The sequence below is a fragment of the Corvus cornix genome, chromosome 5, assembly GCF_000738735.6.
Source record: "Corvus cornix cornix isolate S_Up_H32 chromosome 5, ASM73873v5, whole genome shotgun sequence".
In the NCBI taxonomy this organism is placed as follows: domain Eukaryota; kingdom Metazoa; phylum Chordata; class Aves; order Passeriformes; family Corvidae; genus Corvus; species Corvus cornix.
In genome coordinates this window covers 14,427,950-14,444,004 of record NC_046335.1, presented here as the reverse complement: position 1 = coordinate 14,444,004, position 16,055 = coordinate 14,427,950, and the positions used below count along the sequence as shown (strand labels likewise).

The window sequence follows — 16,055 nt, the reverse complement described above, 5'->3', positions numbered from 1 at the left end:
AGCATATAAAACGTTTTTTTGTAGTACTTCAAATTACATAATGGTAAAAAGACAGACTGCTTTGCAATACCTTCTATATAAGAATCCTAACTATTATTCTATAATTATAAAAGGAGTCACAATGAAGGCAGGAGAATTTAAATAGAAGTTCAAACATCAATGGTGAAGTACAGTGAAGCTGTGGATACCCAGACAGATCAGACTAAAATGCCATTGCTAGCTCTGTAGGCAAATAACATTTAAGCTACTTTATAACTGATGTGCAACATGATTCAGACCAAGCTGCAACACATTCAATGGGCAACTTTCTCCTACACCTTTTAAAATCTGCCTGTAACATTTTAACTCTTTATGTTACTGTCCCTTAGGTTTTTGATATCTACAAGGGGCATACAAGGAATTCACAGTTTCCCCAAGGCCAGAGGTTCCAGCCCAAATAAGCCAATGAATGTCAAAGCATAGAGAAGTGAAAGTGGGAACAACAGGAGAACGTCACCTAATCTTGTGAGTTCCACCTTTAATAAATGTTGGTAGCTCCCACACTGGGTGTAAGGTAAATATGCATTAGCAGTAAGTACTGTCTGGTATAGATTTGTTTTGTTCTGTGACCTATGCATTTGGTCCAAGAGAGAAGGCAGTAAAAGCAGAATGGGTCCATTGCAATCACAACACAAAGAACAGTCTTTCACCTCATGCAAAGAATACTAGCACAGATGGTGAATCCACATTTTGCAGGAAAATCCATGTGCTTCCACATTAATGAGACATGGGTTAGAAGAACACAGTATTATACACTATCGTCATTATGTCAGAAGTGATTTGTTGTCCAAGCTTAGGTATCCAGATGGTGCCAAAAATACTCCAAACTTTCTATAAGCACAAAGCTTTCACTATAATTAAAAAATGGTTTCAGAAAAGATATTGATTTCTCTGAGTATTTCTAGTTCACTTTTAACTGCTGAACATGCCCTGTATTTTGCTTACAGTACTTTAACAAGGACATATATGCCCTGGAAAACCTCAAAAGGCAGAGCTGAGGAGTGATAGCACAGGAGAGGGGAGATGGGCAGAACCATCACGTTCCAAAGTGCAGAAAAGAAGGAACCAGGAAGCCAAGAGTTATGTGGTACTTCCTTGGTGGATATACTAGCAAGGTCTTCAGAAAAGTACTGGCCTCTGGTGATGCAGGATGGCACAAAAGCAGAATTACAGAACTAACTGTTCCGCATTCATACTGTTAAGATTAGCTCCTAGCCCCTTCTGATTCAGATCAGGTTTAACCCCTTCTGTCCATGATGGGTTTATCCATACTGGAGCCAAAGCAGTTGGATTTTATAACTAAGTCCCATTATTAGCACACTTTATTTTCTGATAGGAGCCTCAAAAATCTTCATAAAAGCTTGCAGTGAAATAATTGTTCTCTTCTCACTTCACTCTAGCTGACTCCCACAAGTCAGACTGTATTTTTCTCTTCAAAGTAAATTGTACAGCTTCTGTTAAAAAGCTCACCTTTGAAAAAAAGCCTAGAAAATACCACGCTAAATTTGACAGGTTTTCCTTATGTTTCAAAGCCAGGGAAGGGTTTTTCTGGAAAAAAAATGACACCTTTTCTACTCAAGAAGACTGAAAATCTGCAGAAAAAGAATGGGTGGGGAAAAAAAGAAAGAAATAAATTGTCAGGACAGTATGTGGGTGACAGGATTCAGTCTTTAATCTGACAGGTGTATGTCAGCACTCCTTCACAAACATACCTATAGGGGATCTGATTGTTTTCCTCCTGTTATTGTACTATTTCCTAATGATACCCCCTGTTTTTTAGGTTAGCTTTCTTGCCTGATGTCCAAAATGCAAACAGGTTAACAAAATGAGAAAAGCTGACACCTTTCGTCATCGATCTATTTGCTCTTCTGAGTGTCTCAAGCAAATGCATCTTGAAATTAAAAATCATGTTGTCAACCATGCAGCAGACAATGTGGTCCAAAGACAGATTTACAGACTGGTAACTAGGTAGCAGACAGAGGAGGTGGCTGCTCAGCTGATGGATATAAATAGTAAAATCCTAGTCAACAGGATATTATTGTTCTTTGGGGCTCCCAAAGAAGCCTTAAGCGATGGATCAGCTCCTACGCACATATTGATTGCAAGCCAGTGCCCGTCTGCAGTGGGGAGAACCTGCCCAGGGAAGACATGGGGCTATTTCAGGGCTTACCAGGCCGCAGCACTTCCCATGCTCTGGTGGGAAGAAGGATTGAGAAGGTGGGGGTGAAGTGCTCAGCAAAGCACCTGTCATTTATTCATTCCTCTTAATATGAGTAATTCATCTCTAAGAATGAGGCTAAACAGCAATGCTTTCCTCTGCTCATGCAATGAAACCAAGCCTAGATGGAGATGACCAAACAAACACCAAAGAGCTTAAGAAACTGGGAATAGAGAACAAAGAAGGAAAGGAATCTTCCAGGAGCAGGTCAGAATGGCTTATTTATCAAGCTGTAACTCCACAAGACACCAGCTTCAACTGGCTTCAAACCAAGGCAGCTTACGTTCTCAGATATGCAGAGCTTCCATTATAAACCACGTTTAAAGGTTAGGCAATTAATTGCCTCATTCCTCTATGACCTTTGCAGTACAAAAACATAGAATCTGATTGATGTCCTATTTCTAATTTTGGTTTTTTTAACTCTCTGATTTCTTTCTCTTGCAGAACATATTCCTATGATCATCCAGGGCAGACACACATCCTTCGATAGGTATTTCCCCACATTCACACAAGATAAATATGCCTCATCCATGCCCTCGGCAAGCTCTCCCTTGGTCTTCCTCTCTACCCCACCGAGCTCTTTCAGACCTATGCACAAGAAAGACAGGGTTTCAGGACAATGGATATATCACTGCTCTCTGTTAAAACAACATTTGGATAATTCTGAGAACTGAACTGAAGAGCATGAATTGACAGCAAGTTCATGCTGGGATAAAATTTAATCTGATTCATTTATGCATGCAAGCAGAAAGCTTTTATTAGCATACATTTCTCAAAGAAAACAAATTATAGTTCCTGGAGATGTTCATCATTAATTACCCTCTTCCAGCATCTAGCAGGAAGTTTTCTTCCTTCCGCAGCTTCACTTTATCTTCTTTCTAGAAACACATACTCAAAACAAAATAAACAAAACTTCTGTAACAAACTCAGTGAACTGAAAGCATAGTACAAAGAGCCAGAGAGAGCACAGCTATTTTGGATCTTAACTGAGGTAATTCCAAAGCACTTGAAGGAAAAAAAAGTTTCTACCTGAAGTTGATAACTAGTAACTCATAAAGATGGCCAACATACAACATCAAAAAATACATCTTCACAAATGGGGAAAAGTAGAACAAAGCAGATTTATTTCATTCTACAAACATTTTGTTCTTCTTGCATTTAAAAAACCCCAAGTCAAGCCAAACTGAAATCTGATTGCAGTTAACCTTCACAACCAACTGGTGTGCACTGCACACAGCACCACCAAGCACATGCAAACCCAGAGGGGAACCACCTGCCACCAAACATGAGAACACCACATGCTGGGGTGAAAGACGGGTCTGTAGCTTCATGGTAGTTATCAGCTTGTAAAGGTTTACTATAGAGAAGGCAGTATATACATGTTACAGTTCACATGAATTGTTAGGGGACATTGTTAGCTTTTGTTGTAACATAATGAAGGAGACAAGATGTGAAGAAAGGAATTTGGTCAGGTAGTTCCAATGGTCAACTTGAAAAGAGAATACCAAGATTCAAGGCCTGCTCCACCAAAATTTTCCATGCTCTTACATAGAAAAGCATGTCATTAGGTTGTCTGGATAACTTTGAAATAAATCCTCTGGATTTCATGTGTCTTTTATCCTCAAGCCTAACTTAAGGGTGTCATCTATAGAAATACATTAAAACCATGAGACGCTTAAACACTAAAAAAAATAGAAATAAATATATAGAATACATTAGGAACACGTTTCAGTTTTAGTCAAGATAAACACAAAGCAGTAAGAAGGAAAGCCTATGGGCATCAGTGTTATCTGAGCACTGGAACTCAAGTTGAGCCTCTCTGTAAAACAAAAATTGCTAAATGCTACTTCCACATCCATAACAGCCCCTTCACTCTTTTTTAAGGGTGCTGCATGCAAGAAGACACATGTGTAGCAGGACCAGAAAGCCAAGAAGTGGGCAACCTCCGCCAATCTTGCTGTCACGTGGTTATCACATTAGCACATTACGCTGTATTTTCCATGCAGCTCCTGTGTTTAGGCTCCAAAACTGATCATTAGTATGATAAATTAAATGAGTGGAAACTTTGGCTCAAAGAGCCCAAACTGCTGCAGCTCTGAAGTCAGTCACTCTTCCTAAGCTTTGGTTCATTAGTGAAATGAGAATACAGGAGGTCAAGTGAACATTCAGTTCATAATTAAGTGCCTAAATGACAAAGCTGTTTACTGGCTGGAGTGACGCAGCACAGGGGTCTCATCAGCACTTGCTGTGGGCATCCAGACCACTTCTGCAACTGGCTTTCGTAATCAGTCTCAGCATAAAAGCAAAGGACTCGCTGTGCGTGAAAAAAACTGAGATCCTGCATGAAAAAAAATTGCTCTAGAGCCATCTGTGGGATAGGCAATGAAATAATGCTTTGACCTTTCCCAAAATTAAAGGGTGTAAAGGACTTGAAAAGTACTAAGATCCAACCAGTGGAAACAAGATCTGAATATAACTTGCCGTGTTAATTAGTTTCCAAACAGTTTTGAGACAGATGGGTATCAGCTTCCCAGACCTCCTCAGCTGCACCAGGATCTCTCAGCACCTGTGGAAGGCCCCTCTCAGCTATGCCTGGGTGTGGACAGGAAGCGTGCACCATCCTTCTCCTGCAGAAATGGGCTCCCATCACCAGGGTCAACCCATCCTGACTTCAGAGGAGTCACACTGGTGCGACCTCCAAATTCTTAAATTAAAATAAACTCATGATGAGTGATACTGTCAGCTGCAGCTTAGACAAAGGATTTTACAGCATCCTTTAGCTGTGCTAGCAACCAGAATATGGTGCTTCCTTTCTTCATACACACAGTTGTTGAACGAAGATCTCCTATCTTCTTTTACCTTTCTGATAAGGATAAGGATGTTTTAAAGTTTTGAAAGGCCAACATTGAATACGTCAAAAAGACTGTCTACCTTCACAAGAAGAAATGCAGTTTAGCCAGTAAAAATTCTAACTCTGTCTTCTTTCAGCCAATGTCAATAACCAAACAACTTCTGGAAGAAGACTGAGCATAAGTTCTTTTAACCAACATTAGGTCCCTTAACAACTTTTTTCTCTAAAATGGGAAGAAACAGAAAAACTCAGGCAAGAGTCTCTAAAACTTCAAATCACTCCTTGTCCTGTATCCAGAGAGATCTTAAAAAAAAAATAAACCAACAAAACCAGAACAAAAATGAGAGCAACAGGAACTAAGTGTTGTTCAGTGGCATTAATCATCAGGCCAGGAAGTCCCCTACACAGCCTGAAATCTGATAACACAGAGAGGGACCAAATGTTTCCCAGCTACTCTTAACAGTCACTTTTGGAATCAGGTTTTGTACCAGAAACAGGCCTATGGAATACCTCATCAAAAAAGGAGAGTCAATGGGAATTTTGTCTCTGAAAGATCATCTTCTCATTTGGGCAGGATTTTTATGTTTCACCAAGTTTAAGTATGACATGCAAATGCTGGCCACAGTCCCTCCTGCATGATCTACGTTTCTGAGGACCACACTCTTCCCCGCGGGCCTGCTTCTGTTTGCCTTGTTACTCTCCCTGGGCAAACAGCCCAGGCAGATTTATGTTTCATTCCTTGTATTTAAGAAAATAAGTCTGAAGTGGACATTTCATACTATGTTATTTATAAATGCTGTATCTTTATTAAGTTACAACTGCAGTTCATGTTTATCATGAACATCAGTAAGAGCCAGAAAACTTTAATCATGCGTCCAAATGCAGTCATATGAAGGATCAGATTTTAAGTTATCTTCATTGGCACTGCTTTCATTTGTCACAGAGCCAGGTCTCTCTTGCCCTTCCCATCTTTCACTGAGCCAAGAGAAGCATAATCAGCCCTCAGTTGTGAACTATCCTGACTGCATACACCAAACACCTATTGACATACATTAGGGGGTTCTTCGCAAAGACTGAAACGAAATGGCAAAGTACTTCTATCTGGCCATTAGTGCACAACAGAAGGACAGCCCGTGCACGTAACTGCTCCCTCTGCTTTGGCTGCAGTTCAGAGCTTCAGCTGGAGTCCTGTCAAATAGACACTTCAGGCTGTGATATGACTCTCACAACATATGAATAACACATGGCCTCCCGATTGTCAGGGGGCTTAGTGCACTGTTATGTGTATCTCCTGAAGAAAAGTTAGGAAAAAAGGGCTGGAAGAGTAAAAATGTATCTGGGCCATTCCATGGGTATGGGTAAAGCATCTCTGACCTTAGCAGGGCTCAAGAGGAACTCAGACAAATGGAGCATCTAAACAGATGTGTTTTCTGGTAATGGACACTACATAAGAGCAGGGACTCCTTTGCTCAGCTTGGGACACCCCAAAATGCACTCACATCCCCAGTCTTAATTATGATAAAATGAAGATCCAAAAGTATGCATGCATTAAATATAACGAGGACTGGAATATAAATCTTTATGTTTAAAATGAACCCTGTGACAACATATTTCATGAGCATTTATTTTGTAAACAACTGGAATTATACTACCAATTACACTACCAAAAGAGGACAAACATAATGAAGCAAATCAGCACTAGATTTGCTAGAAAGTCTAGAAAGGTCTCATTTCTGACTACTAACAGTAAAAGATGCTAACATTCAAAGTATAAAAAACAAGGTAACTCATTCTTTACAAATATACTAGGTCTGAATTACATTGACATTAGGAGTAACTTTCAAGATATGGCATAAAATACATTTTAATTTATGTCTGAAATTAATTAGTGGAAAATTAATAGCATCCCTCAAAGTATTACATTATTATAACAAATACATCTTGAATCATGCCATCAAATTAAGTAATGGGCACAGGATTAGAGTTATCTTTTAATTGTTTTTGATAACATCTATTCAGATTCAGTGGGATTTCTGGTTTGATAATGAAATCCTCTGCTTATAGCTTACAGGTCCACAGGCATTCACTCTGCAGATATCCAGGCTGTTGCTATTAAGACCATCCCTAGAAGATGCCAATTTAAACTTTTGTTCATGGCTGTAGAGCCTCAAACTACAGCTAAAATACAGCTCAGCTCTTTGCACAGAAATATGCAGCAATTACAATGAAGTAAAATTCATCCTGCAATCCTCCACCTACAGTCCCTGCATTTAACTGGTTGGGGAGATATAAAAATAGAACAACAGGTACAGAGACATGTAGAAAAAGACAATTATTTCTTACAAGGTGCTGTGATGCCCTTCACCACCCCAGCATGGACCCATATCTCACTGCTTATCTGATAATTTCTCCTCCTGAATACATTTTTGAGTTAATTTTGACTTCTACATGACAAGACAGATATTTGGCTCTTCCCCCTTAGACATGTGCCCTTAAGAATCGTTCTGAAATAACAGTAAGGTTCAACAACTTAGGACATAAACAAATAATGTTTAAATGGACACTGACAATCCAAATGCCCAAGGTTGCCTCTTCTAGTCCAACAGAAGTCTGTCTTTAAAAGTGAAAAAGGAAATCAAGTAATCTCTTTGTAATATTTTCAAAATAAATGCTACACATCCTTCAGAAGGCAAGTGACAGAACCTTGAAATTGTCCTTAGGAGAAAGAAAATTGTTTGAATTTCTGTCCAAATCAAGTGGACAAAACAAAAAACAAGCAGGAGAACTATGAAAAGTCCATTATACTTTAAAATCATCACTAGTTTTAACACAGTGTTTTGCAGACTGCCATTTTTAAACTATGACTTCAGGCATGTAATCCAGTCTGAGGTGTCACCAGCTCTCCTAATGCTGAGGCTGGTCAGAGCTTGAACAAAAGTTCACCCAGGGAAGACAGAGAAGGTGATGTTGGTAAGTCACAGCACGTCAACCCCATGCCTCGAGTCAGGTCCATGCAGTTGCCAAACACAGTCTCTCTTAAGACAAATTGTCAGTACACGAGTGAGTTCATGTGACTGTGGAGCTACTGGGCATGATTTGAATTTGGTGTCACTTCATCCATTCAATGGGACGGAGAGCCCAGACTTCGAATTTGTTAGAGAAATTAGGCACTAACCTTGTTAAAACTGCATGCTGAAACATGCAATCTGCACTTTGTCTCCCCTCTCGCTGCTCCTTTATTTCAGTGCCAGGGTTTCCTACATCTGGAGCAGGTAAGTCTTCCTTCCATTGCTGACAAATACTGTCAGGTATGAGACTGCCCTTACACACACCATCCCCACTAGGACACTTAGGTTTCCAGCATTAACTTTGGCTTCTTATATCTGGATCTGAATCTTTATTTTGGGGGTTCATATTTATAATTCTCAGGCCTATTTAACTTTACTTTTAGATAGAATAGGATCACTTTGTAGTTGTACAGCACTTCGCCTAAGGTTCTCCAGACAATTTAATCTTTCCAAAAGTCACCTGAATCTACTAAGAACTCCACTAAATGAATCTGCCTACAGGCAGAATGAAATCCTGCTGAGTATGGTGAGAAGTTATAGAAGAGTTAAAGTAATGAACAGTTACAGCACCTTACTTTTGTCAGAATGAATGGATACATTAAAAAAGGTTTCCTTCTACTCATGACATTTCCATGTATTTGAAAAGCATGCCAAACTATAGCAAACAAGTTGAATGCGGCTGTATCTCGCAATTAAAGGAAAATTATTACTCTGTGTAGTTAAGTGCAAAAATCATAAAAAAGTATGCTTCACACATAAATTAAAAAGAAAAATATGGAGAAAAACATTTTCAAGATTGACTATAGTACCTGCCTTTGGTCATCCATCAGAGATGCTTTAGCCCCCACAAAGTAAAGATATATATATACTCTCACTGCCAGAGTTAACTTCTGTGAGTTACGCATTTGTGTTACTTCTCAAGACAGAGGCTTCCCAATCTGTTACCTTGTAAGATGCTGAGATTCATGTTAGTGACAATTATAGTTACTACTGTCCAAAGCTTATAAAGTCTAGGTCTCAAGGATCCAAACAGGAAGTAAAGCAAAATCAGAGAGTGCTGGGACTTTATGACTAAGTAATCCACCCAGAGATATAAACTATGGCAAGGATGGGGAACCGATGCAGCTGATATTGTTCAGGTTATTTCTTCTGGTCTGTCACCATTTTTTTTCTCCATTATTTCTGACAATGCTACAATACACTCCTGTGTAGCCCTCCAAATACTTCTGCAGGCCATGTACCCCTCAGCAGAGCAAGAATGAGACTCAAGAAAGTATTTAAATCTACAGAAATAAAGGAATAAACATGTACAGGTTTCTGTGAGTTCTGGATCAAAACCCTGAATGAGTAGTGAAATAACGAGCAGCAGGACCTTGACTCATCCTCTGATAGCAGAATGGTAGAGTTCTACCATCCCAGCCCATCTACTTTATTATAAATGTGCAAAATGAACATTCCAGCTGTAATTATTTTTAAGTTGTGGTAACAGCACTTGTTTGCCAGAGATGAGCAATACATCTGACCGCACAATTATTCATCTCTACATATTTCATTGCAGGGAATGTAAGGAAAGATATGTACTACTCAACATACATTTAGACTATTGCAAAGCACACAACCAACATATGATCTAAAAGAGGATGAGGATGTTGCCTCTTTCTAGAGAGTGCAATTCACCACACAAGGAAGTATATTTTTGATGATCCTAAATCAAGCTTCCAGTAGGGAAGATTTTAAAATATTCTTGTATTGTAACAAAATGTTCCCAATGGTGTTGTAATGAAAGAAAGAAAGAAAGAGGAAAAAGCCCATCTCCTGGCAGGAAATTAATTATTGAGCATTCCACTGCTTGACGATGCGCTCCTACATTCTGTGTGGGGTTTCCATTTTTCTCTCTCAGTATGTGGAGAAATTCACTATGGAGAATACACAAACAGAACAAAGAGCACGAGGGTATCAGTTTATTAAATGCATTTAGAAACTAAACAGAGCGGAAGACAGGAACTTGGTTTGTGCATCACCACACCTAGTGTTTATTCCCTCTTTACATTCCTCTCCCTTCTATTAGATTGTCACTTCTGCATCTGTTCTCTGAAATCACCTCTGTTGAGAATGGAAGCATTGTGCCTGCTCTTAGCATCACTTAGCTGACACAGTTTTGAAATGTCACCTCCTTCTTTTAAAAAATATAATGGAAAATCTCTTGATGGAAAGGGAAAATAGAAGCCCACCGTTATATGCCTAAATATCAAGATGTAATTCCATTTTTAAAGTCATTCTTTTTTTCCACCCCCAAGTCCAGCCCATTTAGTAAATTTCACTCCTTGCTGCCTATGAAAAAGCTGAAAAAAGCCACAGAGGCCATAATTTCACCCATTAGTAACATGACAGAACATATAGTTCCTGGAGCTACTTCTGCAGCCGGCACATGAACCTAAAACTTCTTCTCAATTTGGTGGGATCATACCACTGTAAAAGCATCTTCATGAGAGCAGACACTTCCCAGTAATTGGCATCTTGGATTCTTCCTGGATATGGAACAACCAAACTAGAGAGGGAAGATGCAACAGACTGAAACAGCATATGCCATCTTCAAATACAATTCTATGTCAGCAATGCTCTATAGCTTAGCTAAGACATAATGAAGAACTTTTCAAGATAAATAAACAATTTTCACTTTTAAAAAATGAGGCAGAAAGGGTACGGAAAACTACTACAGCAGATGGCTGTATGATTCCTGCAGAAACATTAATACCAGCTAGGCTGCTCAGGACCCTTTCTCACAGTCATTAGCACTTGGGCTCTTCCATCAGCTGGTGCTCAGCATGGCTCACACACAGCATGACTGTACTGCCTCTATCTGCCTTGCACACCTCATGTTTCTCTGGCTCTGTGCATCAACCCAGAAGTCTCCACCTCTGCATGCAGACATGCCAGTGTTTGCATGTGTTGTTCATATCTGCAAATATTTAGCTGCTGCCTCCCATCCTCTCCTTACACCTTCTTGGGTCTATATTAATGTGATAGACTCCCCAGAGACCAGGAGGCACCTCCACATATGCAAAATGTCCCACTGACTGGGAGCATTCTGAATAAAACAAACCATCCACTTCATATTCTAAACACAGCTGGTCTTGCAAGAGAGTGCTGCAGGAGCTGGAGATGCAGCAGCAGCAGATGGGGACCTTCACTGCATGAGATCCTTCAAGTGGCTCTGGGCAGCAGAGTCCTGCAGGGGGTCTGATGGTGCTGATGGAAACTCTGTATTGTCCTCACCTACTTTTTCATCCTAAACTCTTGACTTTCTAGCACATCAAAGCTTTTATTGATTCTGCAACTGATAGAAAATGATACTGGCGAAGATTCAGATTGCATTGTTTTGAGAGGAGATATTTAAATTTGAATTATAAAGCAGAAGCAAGTTTAATTACTACATATGAGCATATGCTGCCATTTTACAAGAAACTGTTCTGAAGAGAAGCACCATGCTCTGCCACCAAGCTCCCAAGCGACAAAAATCACACTCTCACGAGTATCAGACTCGCCATCTGTAAAATGTTTTTCATCTCTAGATGATAATGTGAGAATTATGAGTTACAAATCATACATTTTGTGACAGCTATTATCACTTGTTTTGGAGCAGCACCTTAGAACAAATGCTTTTTCTCCCCTACAAGAGCTCACATGAGGCATGAAACTTCTTAAAAACCTATTTAGTAGTGCAAGCAAGGTGATAACTAATATATGTTTCAAAATTTCTCTTGTGTAGTAAGAAGGGAAGAGGAGGGTTTTTTCATGAACATAATGCCATTCAATGGAATTTGCTCTGTAAGATGACATTCTTCTACACAACTATAGGAATTTTAGATAAGGCTGTGTGCATCTGTATAAATGCATTTTAAGTTCCAGAAAGGGAAATTACCTTAAACCTTCTCTCACAAATGACTGAGTGGCAAAGCCAAAAAAATATTACTCTTTCTAAGAACAGATTACTTTTGTATTCCTTCTCAAAAAATGCCCATGAATTAAGGATTAAATTTGATTTAATTACTATAGTTTTGAGCAACAAGAGATCAGAGGCAGTCCAGCCATATTAACACAGAGAATCAAAAGAGACTCAGACAGAAGCCAGAAACATAGAACTACAATGTAATGAGAGACTGTGAAAACCCAAGGGGAGTGCAACCTGGAATCAACGGCCCTGACTGTACTCAAAATCTGAATTTCATTCAGAGGCTAGGATGATGCAGGTCAAAATGATGTGGAGTGACCCCATCAGCAGCTAACTGCATTAATACACCAGAGCTGAAAGAATGGCTAATTTGACTCTCTTTTCTGATAAATTATACATCTTCTATAATCAATCCAAACTGAAACTAATTTCCAGCAATTGCACTGCTCTGCCAGTAGACAGTGCCTTAATATAATTATGCATAGACAGGAAGAGATAATGACCTCTGATTCAAGTCTATTATTTTTACGGGAAATGAAGATACATTGCAGTATTATGTGAGCTATTGATTAAGATCAGTATGTTACATTAAACAAGTTGTTCTCCCATAAACCACTGCTGTTTTTTCCTCTTCCATCGAATCTTGCTGTTCTTTCCAATCACGAGGAGTTACCTGGTGAGGGGCAAACATAACTTTGGAGCAACTACTACTATTACATTGATACCGACCTACATTCAAAGCCAGGTATTTGCATCCCTTCCGCCTGCACAGCCTGTGGCAGAATAGGAGAGCATCTCGTAGATGATTTATCCGAAGACTCTGTCCATGTTTATTCAACAGTAGCTTATTAGAAGATACATGAAATTGTGTCCTCTGATAGTCATCGGCTTCCCTTCAAATCGCGGTGGTCCGGACCCGGAGCCGTGCCCTGACCGCGGCCGAGTGACCCCAGATGTCCAGACGGGAGCGGCGGGCGGGCTCTGCCCGCAGCTGGGGCGCCTCGGCCGGGCCCGATGGGGACCCCGCGGCGCGGCTCCCGTTACCCCACGGCAGGGTGAGCCCCGGCGCCGCCCGGCCGCCCAGATCTCCCCCGAGCCCAGCCGGAGCCCGCAACCCCCCGCCCCGACGGCCCTCGGGAGGTTTGTGGGTGGCAGCACCGCCCGGGGGGACACGCCGGTGCCACCTCCGCAGCATCCCCAGTGCCGCGGAGCCCCCGCCTCCCCGTCCCTGCCCCGGCGCCGCTCGCCCCAGCGCCGGGCTCTCCGCAGCCGGACGGGCCGGCGTTCGCGCTCGGGGGAAACTTTGGCCCCGCCGACCTCCCTCCCCCGGCCCCGCACCCGCGCCGGCCCCGCTCCGCGGAGCTGCGGGAGCCCGCGCACGGCGACCCGGGGGGCGAGCGGGGGAGGAAGGACCGGCGCGGGGAGCAGCAGGGGCAGGGGAGCGGGGCGGCGCGGGGGCGGAGGGAGGGGTTTCTGCGGGGGGTGTTGGTTTACCTTGGAGGTTCTGCACTCGGATGTCGCTGATGTGCCCGATGAGCTCCTCGCGCTGGAACCAGTCCCACTCCTGCCCGGCCATAGGACGGGGGGCCGGGGCCAGGGGGGCGGCGGGAGCCGGCGGCACCGCCACCGCCGCCTTCACCGGCACCGACGGCGGGCGCGGAGCGCAGCGGGCGGGGGGACGGCCCCTCTCCGCGCCGGCTGCGCCCCGCCCCGCGTCCCTCCCTCCCTCCGCTCCCGCCCGCCGCCTCCCTCCCTCAGCCCGCCCGGCCGGGGGCGGCGGGCGCTGGCGCGGGGCGGGGCGGGGGTCCGGCCGTGCCCCCCGCCGCGGGTAGCGCCGGCGCCCGCCGCCCCTGCCTCCCCTCAGCGGCGGCGGCGGCCAGGCCCCGCACCGGCCCCGCGGTCTGCGGCAGGGCCCGCTCCGGCCGCCCCCTCGGGCGCAGGCGGGTCCGGCCCCGGCGCGGCGGGGACCCCGCGCCCGTCCCGCCGGAGCGGCCTCCCTGCACTCCCCATGAAAACGCGTTTATTGCCGAGGCAGGGGGGCCGCGAACAACGCCGAGCGTGTGGTCGCTTCCTCCTGCCGTGCCTGGGGACCGGAGAAGGGTCGTCCCTAGAGTAAGTGTCATGCACCACGGCGGTAATGGAAGAACAAAAGTATGAGCAGCAGAGGTGTTTTCCTCTTGGGGATGAAATCAGTGCCACTATACATTAAAAGCACTAATAGTTGCATACTCATTTAGCTTGCTGTTGGTAGTCTGTTCAGGCTCTCAAATTTCCTTTGAGGTGAATTGAATGTCTTCATGTACACCGTTTTTCATCCAGCTTGGACAGTAATTGTTACCAAGGCTCTTCGGTGTCACTGAGATCTGTTCTCTACAAACCTGATGAACAGAGTGAGCACTTCATTTCCATACGAGGCGTTTCATTGCAATATACCACTATTTGTACCTTCGTGCTGGTAAACAGCAAATTTTGACGTAATCCAGTCAGACCAGTATAGCATCAAGAGTTAGACTAGCAAAACACACAAGCAAGATCTACAAAGTTAAATATAAACAAACTGGGATCTAGAAATTGTGGTTCTTTCAAGTCTGAAGTGTTTATGTGATCCCAAGGAAACACTCCACACAACCAGTTGTTTCACCCAGCTCAGGAATGCAATGCTCTTCCCACAGCCTGCTCTGGTGATTTTGCTATTACGACTCAAAATCAGATGGAAATGGTAAGAAGGCAAAGTCATCCCTGAAGCATCTAATAAGGATTTGTCACCACTGTAACATGCAGCAGTCAGCTATCCCAAAATGCAGTCTCCAAGAGTCTGAGGCAGTCTTCAGCTGTTTATATATCAAGACTGGAAAGTTTTGCACAGGTGTAAGGACACATGAATGCCATGACAAGGAGTTTATAAACCTGAATGTAAGGAGTAGAAAAAACAGCTTGTGGAAAAAAAAAAAAAAAAAAGTGTCTGAACTCAGATTTGCACAAATCACAATGCCAGGCTTTGACTTCATTTTACACTGGGAGGACCTGTTTTTTTTCCAGGCATTATCCAAGTGGGCTGAATGCATCAGTACCACATTTAGAGGTGGAGCTGGAAACTGAGTGAGTGTGGCTGTGGGAAAAACAGGTGAGTGAGTTCACAGCATCAGTTGAAATACTGTCTGCCAGAAGTGGCTGGAGATCCCTAATCCATACTGCTGCTCAAAGAAGGATTATTCCCAGCCCTGGATGGGGACAACTGAGGCTTTGTCCCATTGTGTGTGAGCATCCTCCAGAAGCTGGGGTGTCATGAGCTCTCTAGATAGCCTTTCACATTCTGCACTGGCCTGCTTGTGAGACCTCTGAGTGGCCATTTGCTATGGTCAGCACACCAGCTGGAAAAAGGGAGGTGGTATGTGATACAGGCGAATGAGAAGAAGCAAACACATCTGCAACCTTCAGCAGCAGAATCATAGACTCACAGATTTGAAATTTTTTAGGATGGAAAAGACCTTTAAGATCATCAAGCTCAGCCAACAAACGAACACTGTCAAGGCCACCACTAAGACATGTCCCTAAGTGGCACATCTGCAAGTCTGTTAAATACCTCCAGGGATGGTGATTCCACCACTTCCCTGGGCAGCCTTTTCCAATGCTTGACAACTCTTTCAGTGAAGAAATTTTTCCTAATATCCAATCGAAACCTCCCCTGGCACAACTTGGCAGTATTTCCTCTTGTCCTATCACCTGTTACTTGTGAGAAGAGAACAACCCTCACCTGGCCACAATCTCCTTTCAGGTGGTTGTAGAGAGCATTAAGGTCCTTCCTGAGCCTCCTTTTCTCTAGGCTAACCCTCCTAGCTCCCTCAGCAGCTCCTCACAAGACTTGTACTTCAGACCTGTCACTATCTTCTTTGCCCTTGTCTGGATGTGCTCCAGCTCCTCAATCAC

General features: G+C 43.1%; 1 protein-coding gene across 2 annotated transcripts in view; it reads right to left on the bottom strand.

Annotated features, from left to right (window-relative positions):
• Positions 1-13,807, bottom strand: part of CLMN (calmin) — a 75,944-nt gene extending 62,137 nt beyond the window's left edge. For both annotated transcript variants that reach the window (XM_039552180.1, XM_039552181.1), the window contains exon 1: positions 13,623-13,807. In XM_039552180.1, coding sequence (XP_039408114.1) covers positions 13,623-13,704 — 82 coding nt within the window. In that variant the 5' untranslated portion in view covers positions 13,705-13,807. The remainder of the gene's footprint in view (positions 1-13,622) is intronic.
• Positions 13,808-16,055: the final 2,248 nt, after the last annotated feature.